This window comes from Microcaecilia unicolor, chromosome 14 (genome assembly GCF_901765095.1).
Source record: "Microcaecilia unicolor chromosome 14, aMicUni1.1, whole genome shotgun sequence".
Classification (NCBI taxonomy): Eukaryota; Metazoa; Chordata; class Amphibia; order Gymnophiona; family Siphonopidae; genus Microcaecilia; species Microcaecilia unicolor.
The window spans coordinates 5,213,679-5,239,656 of NC_044044.1; the positions used below are offsets into that span (position 1 = coordinate 5,213,679).

The 25,978-nt window shown below is 42.0% G+C and overlaps 1 protein-coding gene across 6 annotated transcripts in view; it reads left to right on the forward strand.

The window, feature by feature from the left end:
* Positions 1-207: 207 nt before the first annotated feature.
* Positions 208-25,978, forward strand: part of LOC115457519 (C-type lectin domain family 7 member A-like) — a 31,428-nt gene continuing 5,657 nt past the window's right edge. For 2 of the 6 annotated variants that reach the window (XM_030186972.1, XM_030186973.1), the window contains exons 1-6: positions 208-885; positions 2,973-3,071; positions 4,089-4,115; positions 11,655-11,806; positions 12,898-12,998; positions 23,429-23,882. In XM_030186972.1, the coding sequence (XP_030042832.1) occupies positions 354-885; positions 2,973-3,071; positions 4,089-4,115; positions 11,655-11,806; positions 12,898-12,998; positions 23,429-23,567 (1,050 nt within the window). In that variant the 5' untranslated portion in view covers positions 208-353 and the 3' untranslated portion in view covers positions 23,568-23,882. Of the gene's footprint in view, positions 886-2,972; positions 3,072-4,088; positions 4,116-11,654; positions 11,807-12,897; positions 12,999-14,384; positions 14,464-23,428; positions 23,979-25,978 lie in introns of those variants that run through there. The other 4 variants (XM_030186974.1, XM_030186976.1, XM_030186977.1 and 1 more) reach the window with 4 other exon arrangements.

Sequence of the window (25,978 nt, forward strand, 5' to 3'; positions counted from 1 at the left end):
TTTGGCATGTCTGACAGACACACTGACACATACAATGTCTCTTTCCCTTTCTGTACTGAAACTCTCAGTTGTTTTTTTTTTTTCCCCAGCATGTTCTAGTTTCACTTTGATTGACTCGAGTTGCATTGATTGGCTGGGAGTCTGGGTGGGACATTTTTCAAATGTCTCTGGAGAGAATTTGGAAATTAGAGGTACCGTAAAAGTGCATGGTCGGGTTAGTTTACAGATTAGTTGTTAGGAATAGGAAAATCTTTTTTTTTTCTACAGGTAAATCTAATCTTAGGCATTTTAGCTTACAAAGAAATTAGCAGGGACAGTGGAAGTGGCAGTAGTGAGGTGAGGGACAGGTAGAGATGGGCGCCTTGAATTCCTCTATTCAGATGACCGACAAAGTAAGGTCTGGGAGCGTAAACAATCAGCAAGTAACTGCAGGCAAAGCCCAGGATCTAGAGTCACAGCTGGAAACAAATCTGAAACAGGAACTTGATGCAATGCAGGAGGGTCTTAGAAGGGAAACGGGGGATGATCTCCCAACAGGCATGTGCAGAGTGAGGGGAAGTAGACCAGATACAAAAGTGGGCAAATGGAAAACGCTCCAGCAGCTGCCCCTGCTACTGGATTCTGCATGGGTGAAGAGAAATGGAGGAACAACAAATGTGGAAGGAAAGGACTGCTCACTGTTGCAATTCTTCCACACTGTTTCCAAAAATCAGGACCCAAATTCTCTGCAGGATCAAATGCAAAGTTCCATGATCCAGGAGCCAGAGGATGTCCTAGAAATAGCTCCAGAATGCACGGACTTGTCAGAGACTTCAGAAGGAGCCAGAAAAGAATGGACCAGGACTAGAACTAGGACCAGACAGAAGTGTGGCATAAGTGAAGCAGGTAAGAGCTAAAGAAAATATTTTTTCCTACATTGATGCTAGCACTTCAGGAAGAGGCATACAGCAAGTGGAGAAATTCCCAGTTTAGATTTAAGAAACACATGTATCTGTTCAAAAGACGGAAGGGATAATGCAGAAAGCTTGTGTTAGAGCCATGCAGTGACTGATGACTGAGCACAGGACTTGCTATCATAAGCCTATTGCAAAAGGTTTAGCACCCCATTGCAATAATTAAACTGCATGGAAATTATTGCTGTATTAAAAAGTATGTGCTGAAAACAAACAAACAATTAAAACAGTGCACACTACCCCAGTGGCGTTCCTAGGGGCGCTGACACCCGGGGCGGATCGCCGATGCGCCCCGCCCCCTGGGTGCAGCGCGACCCCCCGGCGAAAGAACCCCCCCCCCCGGGTGCACGCCGCTGGGGGGTGGGGTGGGGTGCCGCGCGTGCCTGTCGGCTCTTCGTTTTCATGCTCCCTCTGCCCCGGAACAGGAAGTAACCTGTTCTGGGGCAGAGGGAGCATGAAAACGAAGAGCCAACAGGTGCGCGGCACCCCCCCCATCGGCGTGCACCCGGGGCGGACCGCCCCCCCCCCCTTGGTACGCCACTGCACTACCCCAGTAACATACATCCACTGGACTATGCAAAATTATCTCTTGTGGTCTAATGGACCCCTTTCCCCTTGTTGGGGGTCAGGGTGCCACCATTATCAATGGGGTCAGGAGAATCCACAGAAGGAGGGCTCAATAGCACTGTTCCCTCTACGCTGAGTGCTTGTCCTCCAACTACATTGAAGCCAGTGGAGGCTGGTGAAAGGCAGGTTCCCTGGAGTCCTGCAGAGTTTGCCTGTCCCTCACAATTAAAAATGCAAGAGTGAAGCAGCACCTCCCACTGGCAGAACTGAAGAGGGAAAACTCCCACTCAGCTTAGAATGAACAGTGCCCATTACACACCACAGTCATTTAACAGAGATCAGGGGGTTGGAGATTGGGGTGCTGTTTAATCCGAGCGGTTGACATGGGCTCCTGATAAAGTAAAGTGAATAACACTTCTTACACATATTCTGAAGTGGCATTAAAACCCCACCATTGCACTCAGTTTGTCAGTCTTCTAACATAGTAGTTGACGGCAGATAAAGACTTGTAAGGTTCATCCAGTCTGCCCAACAAAATAAACTCATAGCACAACACATTAAGGGAGCATTTCACTAAAATGCAGCAACTGCAAAGTGTCTGCCTTAAATGTTAGGGGCATTTGCAGCTTCTGTTCAGGCAGATAACACAGACAAAATACAATTAGTGTGTTTTAGCTGCTCTACAAATAATGCAGATGCATTTACGGTCAGCCATCGAGGTTGCATTATATGGTTTGCAGTATCATCTGTGTTTACAGTCCAATGCCCATTCTCCAGTCCATTTTATGCAAGCATTTGACAGGGAAATCCCTTAATGGCTAGGATTTGGTGAAATGCTGGAGAGTAGATCAAGAAGAAAGAGGTAGACCAGACATGAACTATCACACATCTGGTTTTATTTAATGATGTCAAATCACTGGTCAGTATCCAAATACTACTACTTATCATTTCTATAGCACTACTAGACGTATGCAGCGCTGTACAGTTCAAAATGAAGAGACAGTCCCTGCTCGACCGAGCTTACAATCTAATTAGGACAGACAAACAGGACAAATAAGAGATAAGGGAATAACTAAGGTGGGAATTATAAACCTGCACTATTATGGATTTGACTTCTATTTGTTAAAAGTTGATAGTTGCACTTGCTTTTATGATTAACAATTGTTAAAGAAGGATTATTTTGGCAACCAAATGTAAGCACTTCCTTATATCCCACTTGTAACACTTTCCATAAAACTACTGTCTAATGTTGGTATACATATGGGAAAGGAGAGTTCCATATAAGAATGGGAATGTGTGGAAAAAAGTCTGACAATTGAATATCTGTAGAAACGCAGTTTGCACATTACCCTTCAGGTTTTCTATACAGTGCTTAATTGCATTTTGATGCCATAGCTGGTGATCCCTCCATTAAAAATACTTTCTATTTTTTTTTCCTTGTAATTTTCACAGGACATTGCTGTTCTAGAAGGGTGGAACTGCCCCAGTGGGCTGCAGCTCTTACCCTGTTGGTGTTCTGTACCATTATAACAGTCTTGGCAGCCATATTAGGTGAGGCATTTTTTCTCTCTTGTTAATATTAATAATTTGCTTGGATGTAACATTAGAATTTTTTGACCCTTTAGGAGATAAGACGGTCCTGGAGAATGAATGAGTGTTGACTTTCCTGTGTGAGAAGTGCCTTCCTGTACCTGTGCATTTTTATCTGGGTTCTAGGTGGACAATCTTGGGAGTGTTTTTAGGATAAGGGAGGAAATAAGTGCACCTACCAGACATTTTTCAAAAGCACTTGCCCTTTTGCTCTCTGTGTTGGATATTAGGTGGTGGCCAGGCAATATTCAGCTGTGGTATCAGGCTGTCCTAAATCTATCTGGGTCAGTGGCGTTCCTAGGGGGCCTGACACCCGGGGCGGATCGCTGATGCGCCCCGCCCCCCCGGGGTGCAGCGCATCCCCCCCAGCGAAAGAACCCCCCGGGTGCACGCCGCTGGGGAGGGGTGCCACACGCCTGTCCGCTTCGTTCGTTTCCATGCTCCCTCTGCCCCAGAAGTAACCTGTTCCGGGGCAGACACAGAACAAACGTAGTGGATAGGCGCGCGGCACCCTCCCCCCCAGCGGCGTGCACCCGGGGTGGACCGCACTCACCGCCCCCCCCTTTGTACGCCACTGATCTGGGTATGCCACTGAATATCAGTAGTGCTCAGATCTTTCTATAGTCTACCTACAGACGACCCCCAGCACTGCCTGGATATTTCCAAGGTGGTCTGCTCAGATTTTCAGCAGCACTATCTGGACAAGTACCGCCGGAAATCTGGATTAGTCCTCAGGAATGGGAGTTATCCAAGTAGGAGATGCTCCTACCCTGATAATTACTGCTGAATATCGCCACCTATGGTTCAACTATGGTAATCCTGCTTCAATATATGAAACTGTAAAATAGTAATGAGTTGGGGGTAGTAGTGCGCCCACTTGGTTTATATTTTCTTGTGTGGCTTGGCGCAGATGTAATCCATTGGCCTAACTGCTGTTTATTTATTTACTTATTTATTTATTTTTTAATATTGCCACAGGTTCCAAGAGCTGTACAAGCAGCACTGGTAAGTAGTCAAACAGACCACAACACAATTATCTAATGTTAAAACAATAAAGAGATCAAATGCATTAAGTGGTGATTGACAGAATAGCCACTGAGTTTTCACAAATTGCAAAAAAAACAAACAAAAAAATCCCAAAAACAAACCAACCAACCAACCAACCAAAAAAAAAACACAAAAAAGAAAGAAAGAATCCCCTACGCAATAAATCATAAAAAGAAAGAAGTAGGTATGGACAATGTTCTTCCACACATCAGAGAGAATTTATTCTGAATTATTATAGAGGCATCACACATGTAGAGACCAGGAACCTTGTTTCAGCAGTAAAAAGCCACCTTCCTCAGGGGTCAAACAATTTGTATGTTGTGATCAAAGGGTTCAGATCCAAGTAATGGTGTACAAAAAAGAAACTAATCTCAGTTCCTTCAGTAAAGCCACACTCAAATACAACGGACAATATTCTCAAGCACGGGACCACGTCAGGTTGTCTTAAGGTATTTTTTGGACTCTGAGGGGCCCTTTTACTAAGTCGTGTAGGCGCCTATGTGCACCCAACGTGTGCCAATTTTGAGTTACCGCCCAGCTACCACGTGGCCCTTGCGGTAATTTCATTTTTGGTGTGCGTCCGCTACACGCGCCGGAAAACAATTTTTATTTTCTGACACGCAGCAGAAACTGGGCAGTAAATGTCATTCTACATGTGAAGACGATTACTGCACGGTTACTGTGTGAGACCTTACCGCTAAGTCAATGGTTGGAGGTAAGGTCTCAGACCCAAAATAGACACGTGTCAATCTTTATTTTGCCACATGTCCATTTTCGGCAAAAATTTTAAAAAGGACTTTTTTACAGGCTAGCTGAAAAACGGATCTGCGTGTGCCCAAAACATGCGCCTACATTGGAGCAGCCCATTTTTTGGTGCACCTTAGTAAAAGGACCCTTGAGCCTGCTTTGATTCTGGTTTCTTTGTGATTGTTGCAGACCTAGAAATCCTCTCTGGTGTTGTATATTGATTTCAGAAATATATTCTGACCTTGTCAGTTACTGGTGAGACAGATCCGCAACTGATATGAAAGAATGTTTTGAAGTCTCCAGAAAGAGAATGTTTATCTGAGCATTCAATTTCCATTAAAATTTTTCTTCAAAACTGCAAAAAGTTACACAAGTTTAAAAAAAATCGAAACTTAAAAAAGTCCAAATTTCCTTCCCCAAACTCTCTTTGATGTCTAACTCTTTTTTGGTTCGCTTATGTTTTCATCTTTGGGTGTATATAAATTTCCTTACATTTTTTTGGAATTGAAAAATGGCTCTTCGGGTTCACATACTCTGATGTGTTTCTGAATGTGTGGAGTGCTCGGGTAAGTCACCATATATACAGGTGCCAGCCACCCTATTGAGTGACGTGGAGGGGCATTTTCCAAAGAAACGTCTAAGTGTGAATTTGGACGTTTTAGAAAGACGTCCAGATTCTGAGCCGGGGAGAAGGTCATTTTCGAAAAAGATGGACGTCCATCTTTTGTTTTCGAAAATACCATGGACGTCCTTGAATTTGGACGTCTTTGATTTTCGGTCATTTTTGAAAACAAAAACGTCCAAGTCTAAAATGTCCAAATTCAAGCCATTTGGACATGGGAGGAGCCAGCATTTTTAGTAGACTGGCCCCCTGACATGCCAGGACAGCAATCGGGCACCCTAGGGGGCACTGCAGTGGACTTCATAAAATGCTCCCAGGTACACAGCTCCCTTACCTTGTATGCTGAGCCCCCCAAAACCCAATACCCCCAACTGTACACCACTACCATAGCCCTTACAGGTGAAGGAGGGCACCTTTATGTGGGTACAGTGTGCTTCTGGTGGGTTTTGGAGGGCTCTCTGTTTCCTCCATGAGTGTAACAGGTAGGGGGGTATGGGCCTGGGTCCACCTGTCTGCAGTGCACTGCACCTACTGCTAAACTACTCCAGGGACCTGCATTCGCTGTCGTTTCTTTCTTTACAACATCCGTAAAATCCGCCCCTTTCTTTCCGAGCACTCTACCAAAACCCTCATCCACACCCTTGTCACCTCTCGTTTAGACTACTGCAATCTGCTTCTTGCTGGCCTCCCACTTAGTCACCTCTCCCCTCTCCAGTCGGTTCAAAACTCTGCTGCCCGTCTCATCTTCCGCCAGGGTCGCTTTACTCATACTACCCCTCTCCTCAAGACCCTTCACTGGCTCCCTATCCGTTTTCGCATCCTGTTCAAACTTCTTCTACTAACCTATAAATGTACTCACTCTGCTGCTCCCCAGTATCTCTCCACACTCGTCCTTCCCTACACCCCTTCCCGTGCACTCCGCTCCATGGATAAATCCTTCTTATCTGTTCCCTTCTCCACTACTGCCAACTCCAGACTTCGTGCCTTCTGTCTCGCTGCACCCTACGCCTGGAATAAACTTCCTGAGCCCCTACGTCTTGCCCCATCCTTGGCCACCTTTAAATCTAGACTGAAAGCCCACCTCTTTAACATTGCTTTTGACTCGTAACCACTTGTAACCACTCGCCTCCACCTACCCTCCTCTGTTCCTTCTCGTTCATATTAATTGATTTGATTTGCTTACTTTATTTATTTTTTGTCTATTAGATTGTAAGCTCTTTGAGCAGGGACTGTCTTTCTTCTATGTTTGTGCAGCGCTGCGTATGCCTTGTAGCGCTATAGAAATGCTAAATAGTAGTAGTAGTAGTATATTTTTCAAAATAGCAACATTTCTAATGCTAGCGAATGTTGATTCAATCACGTTAAACACTTCATTTGCAAATAGCATCACTGACTATTGATGCAAATTGACTTTCACAACGCTAATGCTATCTAAAGACTATCTGCAACATTTCTATTCATTAGATATATTTTTCAAAATAGAAAGCACGGTAATGTAGCGCACATTTTATAATATAGTCACTGTATTTCATAATACAGCCTCAGCCACTATCCAGCTCATAATCAAAAGTGATCGCAGGCCATTTCCCGACACAAATCGGGAGTTGGCCGGCGATCTCGGAAAAGCGGCGAAATCGGTATAATTGAAAGCTGCTTTTTTTGACAGCATCGCCACTTTCCAGTCACCTCGCCGGCGAAAGTTCAAAGGGGTGTGTCGGCGGCGAAGCAAAGACGGTACATGGGCGGGTATGGGCGTGGCTACCAGATAGCTGGCTTTCGCCGATAATGGGAAAAAAACGGCGTTAAGCAGTGTTTCGCCGGGTTTACTTGGTCCTTTTATTTTCACGACCAAGCCTCAAAAAGGTGCCCCAACTGACCAGATGACCACCGGAAGGACTCGGGGACGACCTCCCCATACTCCCCCAGTGGTCACCAACCCCCTCCCACCCTAAAAAACACAATTATAAACATATTTTGCCAGCCTGTATGCCAGCCTCAAATGCCGTACCCACCTCCATGACAGCAGAATGTGTTCTGTCCTCCGACAGCCTTTTCCTGCTTGTGATGTGGCTCTGGGGTGAGTGTGACACCTTTTCTGTTATTTGCACTGCAGAGTCACATCAGCAATGTATTGTGGTGGGTGTAGGTATTGGTAGTTGGTAGGCTCTATTCCCCTGGTGCTTTCCCCCTGCTTACTGGGTCAGAGTGTGCCCTGTTTTGTTTCCTGTTGTAGTCCATGCCATAGTGGCCATTTTTGTAAGCCAGTTTTAGTTCCCTTTCCTGTGTTACCCATGTTAGAGAACGTAGTTCTTACCTTGAATGGTGCAGACAGAGGGCATTGTACACCATTGTGCCAGCTCTGACCTACTGCTCATCTTAGTACCAGGGGACTCTTTGCCAGTGGGGCACAACCTCTGATCTGCAGTTAACTGTGAGTAAACGTGCTTATTCAAATAAAGGACTTTTTCAAAGAGATTAGTCTTCAGGTGTCAACTGGTGTGCCAAAGATATACAGCAGCAATAAGTCCTAGAGGCTGTATGCAGGTCCCTGGAGCAGTTTTAGTGGGTGCAGTACATTTGTGGGTAGTGGGTTTTGGGGGGGAGCCCCCCAAGTAAGGGAGCTATGCACGTGGGAGCTTTTCTGAAATCCACCGCACTGACCCCTATGGAGCCCGGTTGGTGTCCTGGCATGTGAGGGGGACCAGTGCACTAAAAATGCCGGCTCTTCCCACGGCCAAATGCCTTGGATTTGGCCGGGGTTTGAGATGGCCGACATAACTTTCCATTATCGCTAAAAAACCAAGCCGGCCATCTCAAACCTCGGCCAAATCCAAGGCATTTGGCTGGCCGGAACTGTATTATCGAAACAAAAGATGGCCAGCCATCTTTTTCGAAAATATGGGTCTGGCCAGCTGTTTGCGGCGCCGCCAAAATACATCGCCGGCCATGTATTTTGCAGGCGCCGTTCGATTATTCCTCTCCACGTAACACTGTTTCATTATTTTATTATTTTTCATCATAAAACAAAATCATGCTCATTGATTTTTGTTATTATATATTTTCAAGCAATCTATTTTTGAAAAGATGCTGCTATTATTTCATTTTATTCTAATCAAATTAATGATATTCCTTGTCGTTGTGGCTTTAGATATATCTCTCCAGCTATTTTTATGGCACTTTTTCACTCCCATCTATTTTTAAATATTTTTTATTACCTTTATTATGACTATTATTGTTTTTATATCCATTTTTATTTTCAATATATATTTTTTCATTTTCTATACATTTTTTTATTTTTTCATTTTTAACTATTTCTGTTTGTTATCTAAATCATTCAATACATATCTTGTTGTTTAAATACAATATTATAATATCAGTTAAATTAACATGAGGCTGTACCTGCCATGTTTCCACTATAGATGCAATGATGTTTAAATCTTAAATCCAATTGTTTTTTTCACATATAGTCCTATAATGGAAAATATGATCCACTTTTTGTCTAAATATTTATATATATGTATATGTCATGTATATGTTCTAATTTATGCTTTTACACCCAGGGTTTATAATGGTTTAAGCCTTACACATTTATTTGTTTTAAAAAAAAAAAACTATATTCTTAATTGCATATATATGTCATGTATTATGGTTTCTATTTTTTTTGTTATATATATGTATTTCACTATTAAATTACTATTTTTATGTTTTGTGTAGACCCCTGACACAGGCGCTGTGCGCCGAAACACGGACCGTGTCGGGTCCATTCTAGGATGGTTTCATCTATACATTCGATTAAAATTATTATCCCCTTTTTTGAAGGCTCCTGGTACTTTTTGTTTTGCTGTTCCTCCACAACTGTAACAGGTAGGGGGGTACGGGCCTGGGTCCACCTCTCTGAAGTGCAGTGCACCTCCTACTAAACTTCGCGCCTTCTGTCTCGCTGCAACCTACACCTGGAATAAACTTCCTGAGCCCCTACGTCTTGCCCCATCCTTGGCCACCTTTAAATCTAGACTGAAAGCCCACCTCTTTAACATTGCTTTTGACTCGTAACCACTTGCCTCCACCTACCCTCCTCTCTTCCTTCCCGTTCACATTAATTGATTTGATTTGCTTACTTTATTTATTTTTTGTCTATTAGATTGTAAGCTCTTTGAGCAGGGACTGTCTTTCTTCTATGTTTGTGCAGCGCTGCGTATGCCTTGTAGCGCTATAGAAATGCTAAATAGTAGTAGTAGTAGTAGTAGTACTAAACTACTCCAGGGACCTGCATGTGCTGTAATGGACCTGAGTATGACATCTGAGGCAGGACTAGAGGCTGGCATCACAATTTTTGAGGTTGGGAGGGAGTTAGTGACCACTGGGGGAGTAAGGGGAGATTCTGAGCATAAAGCATAGGTATGTCTCAGCAAAATATTCAATCTTAGGAAAAGATATTATATATATCTTCATCATTGGCCGAAAACCTCTTAAAGCTCTTTAATTCTTTTAGATCTCTTAAATCTTGAGCTCTGTATTATTCATATCAATGCAAAATCCAAGTTACTTAGCTTGTCTGCTATTCTGTGCTGTGCAGGTCCTTCCTACACCTTGATAGCCGACCACGGACTACGATGGCCAGCGTTTCGGTGACCTGCTGCAGGGTCCTGTGTATAATCTTCCTGGTAGATTCAATGCTTTAGAGTCCATCCATTACCCAAGGAATTTCAGTCTATGTGCAGCCCTCATACTTTTGGGTCAGACCATAGCCCCATGGCCTATCCCGTTCTGTTTTCTATGCATCTGGCTCACATTTGACCCGGTCTAGCAAAGAAGACACTCTAGAGACCTATGTTTGCAGGTTAAAGGCATGGACTTTGGAAAGATCCATTGCATGTTTTTTTTATGAATCTGGTTTCCATTATGTCTGTGTCTACAATGTCAGCCATGCAAAACTACAGGTCATCATTGGTTGGTTCATGGTAAAGGATATCTTTAAAAATCATCAGCAAGAGATAGTAAATTACCATCTCTTTTGCTATTGCATACTTAGTACTACCTAACATGTTAAAATAAGTCTTATCTCTTGTCTAGTTTTCTATCTCCCCACCTCTTTTTTGGAAGATGATTCTGGCTTGACTGTAGTAAAGGAGAAAGGGAGAAGGAGGCCAGATGAACAAGGTTACAATAAGACTATTAGGGAAAGTTTTCACAGTGAGAATGGAGAACTTTGGCCTTTTTTCTGCTTTCTGAGTCCCTTCCCTTGTCACTTTGCGAACAAATTCGAGCTTGTTCTTTCAAAACTCAATATTCCTTCCTTCCACCCTAAATTCCAGCCTTCCTTTGTGCTTCTAGCTTTCCCCCATGCTCTGTTTTGTTTACAACTAATCTGTTATGGCCTTATAATTCTGCTGTGACATTCTCTTCATATGAGTTTACATACTCTGAATTTGAAACTAGTTTGATTCATAGTTAAGGTTGAGAGACAATCGGTTTCCTGTTTGTCCATACTTATGAAAGATTACGTGCCCATGCATGGTGCTGCCCGGAAATTAAAATCTTCAGAATAGGTTCAGAGTGGGCAAATTTCTACATTTATCCCTTTTCTGGAAGGATCCCCTCAAAAGGAGAAAGGGGAATGCAGTCTGTAGGTCCATTAAGTCCTTGGGGTCTCTATTGAGTCACCCTATAAGAACACCATTTAGGGGAGGAGTTATCAATATGGGCTACCATTAAGATGGGTTATTTTCCTACAAGTTGTGCTATTTTAGCACAGGGTCCCATTTTATGCAATGAAACCCTGTGCTAAAATAGCAAGACTTGTGGTAAAATAACTTATCTTAACTTTGATAACTTCCGCCCTTAGTGTCAATTACAAAGGTAGTTCGTAATAATGTAGACACCTTCTCATTGTAACTGTAATTGGGATTTCTTAATGCCTTTCAGAGATGTTCAGTTGTTTCCAGGCTTAGCCATTTGGCCTAGAGGCAACATACTCATGTAAAAAATTAAATTACTGCCCGGGCCATGCGGTAGCTGGGCAGTAGTTCCAAATTGACACACGTTGTGCGTGAGTAGGTGCCAACGCTGCTTAGTAAAAGGGCCCCTGAATGTTTTCCAATTTAACACTGCTATCCTTTGTTTTCCAGTTCAAAAGTGTGTTCCTTGTCCAGAAGGATGGATATTGTATGCAGGAATGTGTTATAACTTCTCTGAAGTAAAAGATTCTTGGGCATCCAGTCAGGAGTACTGCTCCACATACAATGGGACATTGGCTGTACTAAAGAGTAATCAAGACCTGGTAAGGAAGGTGGCATACCTTATTTAGAGTTTCTGCTCTTGTTAAGGTGGGACATGTAAGCTCAAAAGCCATAGTGGTACTATTTATGAGTGCAGGGTGGAAGATGAGGGGTGAGGAATGATAGGAGAGAACAAGGTGATAGTTATTACTCTGGGTGTAGAAAGCAGAAGATGAGGAATGGTCTAGAATGTTGATGGTTGATGGTAATTATGTTCTTCTGTTAAAGTAAAAAACATTCAACAAAGCTGTGGGAACAAGAAATCTTCATTTGAGAACCAGCCACATTCTGTTCTGATATTACTCACAACTCAGGTCATGACTGAAATATGAATATATTTAAAAGAACCTAAATGAATTGATTGAAGTTTTCTTCCCATGCCTTTTCTTCTGATTCTTACTCAACGTGCCACATGCATATTAAACCTAAGAATAATTATTTAATAGCTTTTGATTAAAACCATGTCTGTAGAGTCGGTACACCAAACCTTCCACTCTGACTCTGACACTTCTGTCTGTCTCTGACTCCAAATCCAGCTTAGACTCCTCCTACTGATATTAGGGTTTATTTTTTGCTGGTATAATGTTTTTTAAATTTTGAAGCTGAAGTCAGAGTTGCTACATTTTTACCAAAATTACTTCCAACTCTGACTCCATGACTCCACAGCCCTGCTTAAAACTGTATTGAAAGATGTGCACATTAATTCAGTGTTGAATGGATTTCTACTGAATATCTACTGTCTCATTAAGAACTATAGCATTAATGATGACAGTTTAAGGGCTTGTGATTATACATCATTGGTAATCCTACATTCACGGGAAAATGCAACCCCCCCCCCCCCCCTTTCTCAGTTCTCTTTTCTTCTTACACACTATATTTGGACTACCAGGCTTCTTTCTCACTCAATTAGTCAGTTGTGTTTTCTTGGTAATCTCAAAAGTTTGTGAGTCTTATAAAATATATATTTTTTTTTAATACAGGAGGACTTTGTTGGTTTTGCACATGCTAATTTAATTTTTGTTTGCTCAGAAGAACATGGAATTCTTTTCCTATCTTCTTAAATTTCCTGTCTTCCTTTATTTCTGGAATGCAGAAAACCATTGAGCGTTTCAAGGACAACAATTATTGGGTTGGACTATTCAAGAAGGAAGATGGATGGTGGTGGTTGGATGGATCCCTGTTGCCAAAGGATAGGTGAGAACTTGCTCTTTGTTTTGTTTCAATAGGAGTTGTAAATATTGTCTTTTGGACATGTGCTGGTGTTCACAAAATTTTCATTGAGTGGGTTGTAGTCTTCACCATACATGGAGTCAAAATTAACATTATAAATGATCAGAGGACATTCAGCTAATCAAGGGGCCCTTTTACTAAGGCGCATAGGTGCCTCTGTGCTCCCAACGTGCAACAATTTTGATTTACTGCTTGGCTACTGCATAACATAGTAGATTACGGCAGAAAAAGACCTGCCCGGTCCATCCAGTCTGCCCAACAAGATAACTCATATGTGCTACTTTTTGTGTATACCCTACTTTGATTTGTACCTGTGCTCTTCAGGGCACAGACCGTATAAGTCTGCCCAGCACTATCCCCGCCTCCCAACCACTGGCTCTGGCACAGACCGTATAAGTCTGCCCAGGACTATCCCCGCCTCCCAACCACCAGCCCCGCCTACCAACCACCGGCTCTGGCACAGACCGTATAAGTCTGCCCAGCACTATCCCCGCCTCCCAACCACCAGCCCCGCCTCCCACCACCGGCTCTGGCACAGACCGTATAAGTCTGCCCAGCACTATCCCTGCCTCCCAACCACCAGTCCCGCTTCCCACCACCGGCTCTGGCACAGATCGTATTAGTCTGCCCAGCCCCGCCTCCCGATCTTGACTAAGCTCCTGAGGATCCATTCCTTCTGCACAGGATTCCTTTATGCTTATCCCACGCATGTTTGAATTCCGTTACCATTTTAATTTCCACCACCTCCCTTGCGGTAATTTTATTTTTGATGCGTGTCTGCTATGCGCGCCGGAAAATATTTGTATTTTATGGCACGCAGGCAGTAATCGGGCAGTAATTGGCATTTTGTGCACGTAGGCCATTACCGCCTGGTTAGACCTTACTGCTAGGCCAATGGCTGGCAGTAAGGTCTCATATCTAAAATGGACGCGTGGCAATTTTCATTTTGGTGCACATCCATTTTCAGCAAAAATTTAAAAAGGCATTTTTGATAGGTGCGCTGAAAAATTCTGCATGTGCCCAAAACACACGTCTACACTACCACAGGCCATTTTTCAGCAAGCCTTAGTAAAAAGGCCCCCAAATTTCTTGATTTGCCATCTCTTCCTCTAAGGCAATAAAGGGTCCTCCACTTGCATATATATCACCGTTTCAATCATAGGGAACAGATTCCCAGGGTATTTGCCTGCTCCTCAACTACAGTATTGATGCTTCATTGCCTATAGCATTTCCTTTAAAAATGTGCTGCTAAAGCTTTTTCTGACCAAGACCTTGTGTGCGCAGTTGTAGTGATACCCATGACCCGACCTAGGTATGTTATAATGATGTGCCTATGTTATATCCGCTTAGGTTGCAACCCACAGTTTGGGAAGTGCTGCTTTAAAGTCCATGAGAGTCCTCCATCCATGTACCTACCATCAGGGATGAGGCATCAATATCACCTTTTCAATCACAAGGAATAGGCAAGTCTTGTAGAACTATAAGGGTAACTGCCTGCTCCTCAAAAGTGAAACTACAATATTGATGCTTCACTGCCAACAACATTCTCTTTATGGGTTATGTGAGTCTCCCACCTATATTTCTACCATCAGGCATGAGACATCAATATTGTAGTTTTAATCACAGGAGGCATACAGATCCCATGGGAATCCTGCAGAACTTATATTCCCCTTCTGCAGGATTCCCATGGGATTTGCATGCCTCCTGTGATTAAAACTACAAGTCCCCTTATTATTGAAACTGCAATGTCCATGATGATAGGAATGCAGGTGAAGGACTCAAGTGTGCCCTAGAAGGAATAACATTAATATTAACATTGTGGCTTATATCCCGCTATCACCTTAAAGTTCTAAGAGGATAACAATCAACAAGAAGTCATACAAAGGCATACCCCACCGACCCAACATAAAGACTGAATACCTCCAACACAACAAAACCAAAACACGTAATGGACATACCTAACTCTTCTTCTCTAAGATCCCCAACATGTATATCATACATGAACCTCATTCTACCATAATATCACCTTGTATTTGTTCAAACCGGAATTGGCGAATGCCGATACGGTACCATGTAAGCCACATTGAGCCTGCAAATAGGTGGGAAAATGTGGGATACAAATATAACAAATAAATAAATATGGGAATTACACTAAATAAGTAAAAAATGGTGTCAAAATCTTTAAGTATATATTTCTTAACAAGAAAAGCTTTAACTTTCTTGCTAAATAGAAGATAGAAGGGTGGTGTAGAGAATATCCCTGCAATAATTTTGTTATTGACCACCAAAAATTTCTGTATTTATGTAAAACCAACAATCGGGTGAGGACGCAAAAAAGAAGAAACCAAAGCTAATCCAACAAATCAGGTCTTTTTTGCTTCAAAAGTGATGTAAGCCAATTGTCAAAAGGCTCAACAAGGCTGTGTTTCAGCAGACGTGCCTTCGTCTGGAGCCTTATCTTACATAGAAATAAAAAAAATAGATAAATACATATTGGTAAATAAAGTACACCAATGAAAACCAAAATGAAACAATAAATAAATAAATAAGCATTGAAAACTCAACACAAATAGTAACTATCATGGAAATACAAAATCAAACAAAGTATAAACGGTACAAAATGTATTAAAATAAGGTCCGTGAATAAACAAAAACTTACACCCTTGTTTACTAACAGGCTCATTTTCGAAAGAGATGAATGTCCAAAAAGTGACATAAATCAGCATTTCACAGAGACGTCCAAATCGGTATAATCGAAACCGCATTTTGCATGTCTTTCTCAGAAGTTTGTCACAAGGACGTTCAAATCTCAAGGGGGCGTATTGGAGGTGTGTTTAAGGCATGACTTGGGCATTCTTAAGACTTGGACATCTTTGAGCCATAATGGAACAAAGCAAAGACGTCCAGGACTAAAACTTGGACGTTTTCAGCTAGACCTGTTTTTATTACGAATAAGGCACAAAAAGATGCCCGAAATGATCAGATGACCACTGGAGGGAATAGGGGATGACCTCCCCTTACTCCCTCAGTGGTCACTAACCCCCTCCCAACCCCAAAAATTGTGATGAAGAACATTACTTGCCAGCCTCAGATGTCATACCCAAGTCCATTACAGCGCATGCAGGTCCCTGGAGTAGTTTAGTAGTAGATGCAGTGCACTGCAGACAGGTGGATCCAGGCCCATACCCACCCCCTCTACCTGTTACACTTGTGGAGGAAACAGTGAGCCCTCAAAAACCCAACAGAAACCCACTGTACCCACATATAGGTGCCCTCCTTCACCTGTAAGGGCTATGGTAGTGGTGGGTTTTGTGGGGCTCAGCACACAAGGTAAGGGAGCTGTGTACCTGGGAGCGTTTTAATGAAGTCCACTGCAGTGCCCCCTAGGGTGCCCGACTGCTCTCCTGGCATGTAAGGGGGACCAGTCTACTAAAAATACTGGCTCCTCCCACGTCCAAATGGCTTGACTTTGGACATTTTAGACTTGGACATTTTTGTTTTCGAAAATGGCCGAAAATCAAAGATGTCCAAATCACAAAACATCCAAATCCAAGGATGACTATGGTATTTTTGAATACAAAAGATGGACGTCCATCTTTTTCAAAAATGACCTTCTCCCCGCCTCGGAATTTGGACGTCTTTGTAAAATGTCCATATTCACACTTAGATGTTTCTTTCAAAAATGTCCCTCCATGTCACACTACTGTGAATGGGTTATGTTGGCATTTGCACATGGCAGCCTCTAACACGACTTAGTAAACAGGGGAGTTAGTGGCAAATGCAATAAACAAAAACAATTGAACCATATCATGTACTACTAAAGAAAAACATACATACCTTATTGACCATCCAGCTTATAATCGAACGAGAAAAACGCCCAAGTTCCGACCTAAATCGGGAGATGGACGTTTATCTCACAAAAACGAATAAAGCGGTATAATCGAAAGCCGATTTTTGGGCGTTTTCAACTGCACTCCGTCGCGGATGCGGACAAAGTTTATGGGGGCGTGTCAGAGGTGTGGCGAAGGCGGAACTGGGGCGTGGTTATCTGCCGAACAAAGATGGGCGCATTTCACCGATAATGGGAAAAAAGTATGCGTTTTTACCTAGAATTTAGGACACTTTTCCTGGACCCTGTTTTTTCACGAATAAGGCCCCAAAAAGTGCCCTAAATGACCAGATGACCACTGGAGGGAATCGGGGATGACCTCCCCTGACTCCCCCAGTGGTCACTAACCCCCTCCCACCACAAACAAATGATGTTTCACACATTTTCATTTTCACCCTCAAATGTCATACCCAGCTCCCTGGCAGCAGTATGCAGGTCACTGGAGGAGTTGTTAGGGGGTGCAGTGGACTTCAGGCAGGTGGACCCAGGCCCATCCCCCCATACCTGTTACAATTGTGCTGCTTAATGCTTATTAGTCGTCCAACCCCCCCAAACCCACTGTACCCACATGTAGGTGCCCCCCTTCACCCCTTAGGGCTATAGTAATGGTGTAGACTTGTGGGCAGTGGGTTTTGAGGGGGATTTGGGGGGCTCAACACACAAGGGAAGGGTGCTATGCACCTGGGAGCTCTTTTACCTTTTTTTTTGTTTTTGTAAAAGTGCCCCCTAGGGTGCCCGGTTGGTGTCCTGGCATGTGAGGGGGACCAGTGCACTATGAATCCTGGCCCCTCCCACGAACAAATGCCTTGGATGTATTCGTTTTTGAGCTGGGCGCTTTCATTTTCCATTATCGCTGAAAAAAACGCCCAGCTCACACATCGTTGAATAAAACATGGGCGTCTATTTTTTCCCAAAATACGGTTCGGTCCGCCCCTTCACGGACCCGTTCTTGGAGATTAACGCCCATGGAGATAGGCGTTTTCGTTCAATTATGCCCCTCCATATAAACTAAAGTGTAAAAACGAAAGCTGGTACAAACGTAATGCACATCTATAAATAAAAACAGAAAACTAATTTGAATCTGATAACATAAGTGTCCAAAAGCTTATTTGTAGTAACGTATATGGTTAAATTAAAAAAAATGTGAACTAAAATAAAGAGGATTAATAATATTCAAGTAAAAGGGAAGAGAAAAACATCATAATGCACAATGCTGAGAAAACAAATATTGCAAGTGAAGAATTCTAGAAATGAGACTAAAAATAGATACGCAAAACGTGATGTGCTGTGTATACATAGTGAAAATGGATGATACTTTGCTGCATCAAATAATAATAAACAAAATACTATGACAAAACGTCATTAACCATAAAAGTGAACATAACGTTTGTAAATTCTAAAGAAACTGAAATCATATAAATAACCTAAGAGACTGGTAAGTTGAAGATAAGTCTGTAGAAAACCTGAAAAACAAAGCAAAGTTACAAATGTACTAGTGAAAATAGATTTATGTATATATTGTGATAAAGTCACATCCAGGATAGTTTGGTTAAGGCAGTTTCAGTCTGAACTACAAGTCCCAGAAGGCATTGCAGGCAAGGAGCCAGGGGGTGAGATGAGGAACCCGGACTGGACTTCTAGCTGCAATAGGGGAAGACAAGGGAATAAGCTGACAGGATGTGTAGATTGGCTGCCCCTAGGGGGAAAGAGAGCTAGGAAACCCTGTGTGCAGGAGCTCCTCATTAGGCTCATGCTCAACTCAGCTGGTATGGGTGTGTAAAGAAGCTAATGAGTAAAGAATGATTGGTTGTGAAGGCAGAAGCCAGGGATTGATTAGGCAGGTGGGAAGGAGTCCCAGGAGAGCAGCAGGAGAGAGAAGCAGTTGCAGGCTAAAAACCCTTGGGCAGGGAGGTCCCTAAAGTATTTGCAGGCTGAAAACCCTTGGGCAGGGAGGTCCCTAAAGTACTGAAGCAGGCTGAAATTCCTTGGGTGAGAAGAAGTCCCAAAAGTATTGAATTCACTGTGAAGCTGATGCAGGGGAAAACCCTTGGGTAGAAGGAGTCCCTCAAATATTGAACTCTCCTGAAGGTAAAGAGGATAGAAGGTAGAAACTGCTGCTGGGGTGACTGAACTGTGATGATGAACTGAAAGAACTGTTTATCTTGGGAACTGAATTACTGTTTATTGTGCATTGGATAAAGAGCCCAGACTGGAGCCTGTAAGCCTGTATTGAATCCTGGTATGTGCTATGCTGCTGGGGGAACTGTGTACTAGAAACCCGCAGGGAATGAAAGTCCTTAAGATTAAAGTTACTGGTGGACATCTATTTCTTCATTGTGCCGGGAGGAGATTGTTCTATCCTTGGCTGCACAAGAGAGGTACCTGGTTACAATATAATAAAGAAAAAATAAAGACCTAATATATAAAGTCATACAGAACACCACCACCCATCTTCACGCTCAAGTGTTGCATATTTAAAACGGTACATGCTGGCAAAAAGGAGATAACAACTATCAAATAGAAGTATTGAGATATAAACAAAATAATAACTATTGTAAACAAATCACTATTTACAGTACTGAAAGTAATACCATAAAAAGTTAGAGCATAAGAACATAAGAGTAGCCATACTGGATCAGACTAGCGTTCCATATAGCCCAGTATCCCGTTTCCAAACAGTGGCCAAGCCAGGTCACAAGTACCTGGCAGAAACTCGGTTATTAGCAACATTCCATGCTACCAATCCTGGGGGAAGCAACTGCCTCCCCATGTCTGTCTCCTCCAGGAATTGTCCAAACCTTTTTAAAACCCAGATACGCTAACCGCTGTGAAATAATATTTCATCCTACTTTATCCTATTTGTTTTAAAAGCATTTCCATGTAACCTCCCTGAGTATCCCCTAGTCTTTGTACTTTTGGAGTGAGTAAAAAATCAATTTGCTTCTACTCGTTCTACACCACTCAGGATTTTGTAGACCTCAATCATATCTCCCCTCATCCATCTCTTTTTCAAGCTGAAAAGCCCTAACCTCTTTAGCTGTTCTTTAGACAAGAGGAGTTCCATCCCCTTTATAATTTTGGTTGCTCTTCTTTGAATCTTTTCTAATTCTGCTATATCTTTTTTGAGATACGTCGACCACAACTGAACGCAATACTCAAGGTGGAGTCACACCATGGAGCGATACAGAGGCATTATAGTATTTTCAGTCTTGTTCACCATCTGTTTCCTAATAATTTCTAGCATCCTGTTTGCTTTTTTGGCCACCGCCACACCCTGCTGAGCAGAACATTTCAGTGTATTATCTATAATGACACCTAGATCTTTTTCTTGGGTGCTGACCCCAAGGTGAACCCTAGCATCAGGTAACTATGATTTGGATTATTCTTTCCAATGTGCATCACCTTGCATTTGTCCACATTAAATTTCATCTGCCATTTGGTTGCTAAGTCTTTCAATTTCCCAAGGTCTTCCTGCAATATTTCACAGTCCGCATATGTTTTAACAACCTTGAATAGTTTTGTATCATCTGCAAATTTAGGGGATCTTTTACTAAAGCTTAGCCTGAGTTATCTGCAACAGAGCCCATAGGAATAAAATGGGCTCTGCTGCAGGTAAAGCGAGCTAAGCTTTAGTAAAAGACCCCTTTAATCACCTCACTCATCATTCTGATTTCCATATCATTTATAAATATGTTAAATAGCACCGGTCCCAGTACCAATCCCTAAGGCACTCCACTGTTCATCCTCCTGCATTGAGGGAAAATGGCCCAAAAAAGTAGACATACTAAGCACAACATCATCTAAGAAATGGTCATTTTCAAAGAAAAAAAAAGAGATGTTTTCAGCAAATTGTCCAAAGTTGAATTTAGTCATCATATCGAAAATGTTCCTCCACATCACCACACTTAGCAGATCATCATAAACATGGAACAGTGAGCAGAAAGCAAAATCCTTAATAAACTCAGTAAAAACCAGTGCAGATAGTACTGTAAAATAAGACTATAGGGACCTAAGGGAACTTTTACATAAGTGCGGGAGGGCTAACGTGCAGGTACATAAGTATTGCCATACTGGGAAAGACCAAAGGTCCATCAAGCCCAGCATCCTGTTTCCAACAGTGGCCAATCCAGGTCACAAATACCTGACAAGATCCCAGAAAAGTACAAAACATTTTATACTGCTTATCCTAGAAATAGTGGATTTTCCCCAAGTCCGTTTAATAATGGTCTATGGACTTTTCCTTTAGGAAGCCGTCCAAACTTTTTAAAAACTCCTCTAAGCTAACCACCTTTACCACATTCTCTGGCAACAAATTCCAGGGTTTAATTACATGCTGAGTGAAGAAAACTTTTATCTGATTCGTTTTAAATTTACTACATTGTAGCTTCATCGCATGCCCCCTAGTCCTAGTATTTTTGGAAAGCGTAAACTGATGCTTCACATCTACCCATTCAACTCCACTCATTATTTTATAGACCTCTATCATATCTCCCCTCAGCTGCCTTTTCTCCAAGCTGAAGAGCCCTAGCCGCTTTAGCCTTTCCTCATAGGGAAGTTGTCCCATTCCCTTTATCATTTTCGTTGCCCTTCTCTGCACCTTTTCTAATTCCACTATATGTTTTTTGAGATGTGGCGACCAGAATTGAACACAATATTCGAGATGCGGTCGCACCATGGAGCGATACAAAGGCATTATAACATCCTCATTTTTGTTTTCCATTCCTTTCCTAATAATACCTAACATTCTATTTGCTTTCTTAGCCGCAGCAGCACACTGAGCAGAAGGTTTCAACGTATCATCAACGACGACACCTAGATCCCTTTCTTGGTCCGTAACTCCTAAAGTGGAACCTTGCATGACATAGCTATAATTAAGGTTCCTCTTTCCCACATGCATCACTTTGCACTTGCTCACATTAAACGTCATCTGCCATTTAGACGCACAGTCTCCCAGTCTTGTAAGGTCCTCTTGTAATTTTTCTCAGTCCTCCCGCGAGGAGCGCAGTCTCAGCACAGACCCCTGGGGAACCCCACTAACTACCCTTCTCCATTGAGAATTCTGACCATTTAACCCTACTCTCTATTTTCTATCTTTTAACCAGTTTTTAATCCACAGTAGAACACTACCTCCTATCCCATGACACTCCAATTTCTTCTGGAGTCTGTGTTTTTTTTAAAGGGTCAATTTTCATCATGGCTAAGTTTCTGACCTAACAGCTCAATTTTATTTTTTCTTTATATTTATTTATACAGATATTTTGCATTGGCAGTTACAGTACCAAAAATATAGTAAAATTATTTCCTGGCCTCCAAATTTCTACCTAAACACAAAAATCAATAAAAAGCCTATTTTAAGGTCCCCTCTCTGTTTCAAATTAGGTGGATGTCGGAAGGCCAGCACTGGTGGTGCTTGGAAATATCTCTTGTAGTAATTCATCCGCCTGGAGTTGTAGCTGTAACTTTTTTTTAATGATTCTTCTCAATTTCTCTAGCTTTGGATTTTATGTCACTACAAGGGTAACTCTCTCTCTCTGGCCTTTTTCTCTTTGTACTGCAGTAGGTTTTCTCTAGCTATTTTAAGGGAAGAAGCAATATTCTTGGAGATTAGTTTGGGGTTGTAGCCACCTAATTTGAAACAGAAATAAGTGAAAAGCAAACTTCAAAACCTCTGTAATATACCTAGCTGCAAACTGTGCCAGTGCACCTCACAGGATCCCACAGTCACTCACATGGGAAAAAAAAATCAGCATAAAGAGATCATTCACATACTCATCCTCAAATGTGCCTAATATCATTCAAAATAAAAAGTGTGATGAAGGATGCTATATTGGAGAAACAAGCCAGATGCTAAAGACGAGGCCCAGTTTATATAGATACAATATTAAACATTCCAATGATAACCAGGATGCCACCTCTGTGGGACAGCACTTTACAAACCAGAACACTACATCAATGACCTTATGGTAAGAATGCTAAAAGGAAATTTTAAGATAATCCAGGAACGTAAGACCTTTTAAGTCAAAATGATGAAATATTTTGATATCCACCAGACAGGATTTAACAAAGATCTGGGCTTTCTATCCCACTATAAGCCATAAAATTATACTGCTTTGCCACCCATCTCTCCCTGTCTTTCACCCACCCAGCTCTCCCTGTTTCTCATCTAACCCACCCCTTCCTCTTCCTGTCAGACTGTCATTAGAACGCTTTTGTGTTTCACTTATATATTCTGATATTTGTCAACATTTGCTTAATTTCAATCTGAAGATGAAAGGTTACCTTCAAAAACTAATCAAAAATGTATTGTTAGGTATCATCATATTTACTTTTTTATGTTTTGATTTTTTTTTCTATTTATTACCTTTAAAAGTGGACTAACACAGCTACCACACCTCTTTACAAGTCATTCTAGCAAAGTTCAGATAGTCAAAGCCTCTTGGCACAGAGGGCACATTCTCTGTTTTCACGTTCTCTAGAGATGCATGTCTTTTTCTTTCCCTCACAGGAACCCGTTAACAAATAATGACTCATCTCTAGGCTGTGCGTACCTTAACTCTGGAACTTTTGGAGCACTGTATTGTAAGACAGCTCGACACTGCCTTTGCACCAGGGCTCCCGCTTCATGTTTTATGGCTAGAGAGTAATTACATTGGTGCAAGAGGGTGAGAGAAGCATCCAACATCTTGAGATGAAATAAAAGTCAGGTGCAAGGCCTTTCTCTGGCAGTCTGGGTGCTACTGAATATCATTTTGGACAGACATGAAAAAATGTGTTACCATCAGGCAAGTTCCTGTATATCTTCTCAGATGTGTGACCTCAGGAAAGGCCAGACCAAGGATCCTCTCTTCGCTCTTCTCAGAAATGGGTCTCTGTCGTGGTAATTGTAAGATGATTAGCAAGGACACCTTACATCATCCCAGAACCGAAATATGACTGGCTGCACAGGATCCTCCTACAGGGTATACCAACAATTTTGAATTTGTCATTTTCTTTCTTGTTTTACTGTTCATTACAGAAATTTATAAATAATTTCTGTATATAATGAAGGACTTTACATGCAGAAATAGACCTTTATAAAATTACTTCAGGATCTGTGTGTATAAAACTATGATTGAAAAGAATTTTCACATGTACTTTTGTGTATTTCAGAAGTAGGACTTTGCAATTTTGGTACATATTTTCCATTTTATAAAGTATACACAAAAATCTAGAAGCAAGGAGCAGGGTTGCTTTCTACATTTTTCTTTGTGTCTGAGATTAAGTATTATTTTATTTTAATTTTTTATTTATAACCATTTACATTTTTACAAGCGATAAAACAACTAGCCGAAAATACAGAGAAAGTAATATATAGGAATTATTTCAGTCAGGTAATTCTATTCTCTTCCTTAGACCACTAAATAGGGAGAGTGAAACAAGACAAGGAGATCAATTAAACAGTAAACAGAAAAAATAACGTGGTATTAACCTGATTATCCCCAGTTATTACTCGTCTAATTCATTATTCCACATTGATCATCTGGTTGGCTTCTTCAAGGCCAATACGGTGTATAGTCAAATCATTTCATTGAAAACATACTTATTGTCCAATATTAGTTAGAAATAATACATCTGATTACATTCTTTCTCTTTTAAAAACCAGAAGTTATTTAACAATACATATACTTAAGCCTCTAATTCAAATCCCACTGATTAAAGTAATCCCAGTTTTCACAGGCTTCACTCCTTTTAAAGTAATAATTGAGGAAATATTTCTGAGGAAAACTTTAGGAGTCATACCCAGAACTCTGGGAATAACAATAATCTCGATATTAATCATCTATAATAATATTCATTTTATTATTCAAAGTTTCTGGTCTATTATCATTTTCAAAATCATAACCATTTCTTGCTCATGTAGAATCATTTGTTATATCAATTTTTCACTCTCAAAGGGTTCAGTTAAATTGTCCATTTAACTCTCTAGTAAAATTATATCTGAAACAAAATTATTTACTGCCACCGTTAGGTCCCGAAGCGCCTTCCAGATGGTATTCAATGTAACCTCCACGGGAGCCAAAAACTCCAAGTTGATTTCTCTTAGGTGTTTAGGAGTGGTTCCGCCGATTCGGGTTCTGCTGTAAACGTCCTCCGTTTCAACATATGCCTCTAATTCACTCCTCCACTCCTTTGGACATGGTGGTTGAATAATTTAGGAGCGATGGAGTTGTTTTTTCCAGGTCCAAGAGCATCGACGCTCCTTCGCCGGCGCTAATCAAAGGACTCGCCAACCCTTTCATCTGTGGGGCAGTTCATCGCGCAGCGGTCCCACACTTGCTGCTCAGGGGACAAAATGCTGGCCATCGGCGGCTGACCACCAGTTGTCCCCTTCCTCTCAGTTAAGGTAACTGCAATTGCAGAGAGGAAATTTATGTAAAGAAGACAAAACTTCAGAGGGCAGCTGGGCCGTTGGGCATATGAACTTCAGGTTGCCATCTTACCACTCTCCCAGTTTGGGACACTCTTTGTCTGGTTTCTCCTCAAAGGCCTGTCTGATATGGGTACCCCTTCAGCATAGCCCTCTGAGTCATTGAAACACAGAAGACCCTCCACCACTACAAGGTGGTGTCCCTTCGGAGGGGTAAGTATTATTTTATAAAGGAAAATATGCACATACTTTCCCTTAACAGCTTAATTTAAGCACCTACCTAACACAGGGTCCTGTGATGTAATGTATAGAAAACTAGTGAAAGTGCCCCACAATGCCTTACCCATGCATTATCAGCTGAGGACGCCCATCTCCTAATCATGCCCCAGTCCTGCCTTCGCTACCCTGCTGACACGCCCCTGTTAACTTTAGTCGTCCCCGTGATGGAAAGCTGTCGAGGGTGTCAAAAAATCTGCTTTCGATTATGCCAATTTGGGCGGCCTTGCAAGCAGGGCGCCCATCTCCCTATTTGTGTCGAAAGATGGGCACCCTTCTCTTTCGAAAATGAGCTGGATAGATAGCAGTTCTAACTTTATGGGCCCGATATTCAAAAAGGTTTAACCAGGCAGCAGAGGCTCCTGCCCAGTT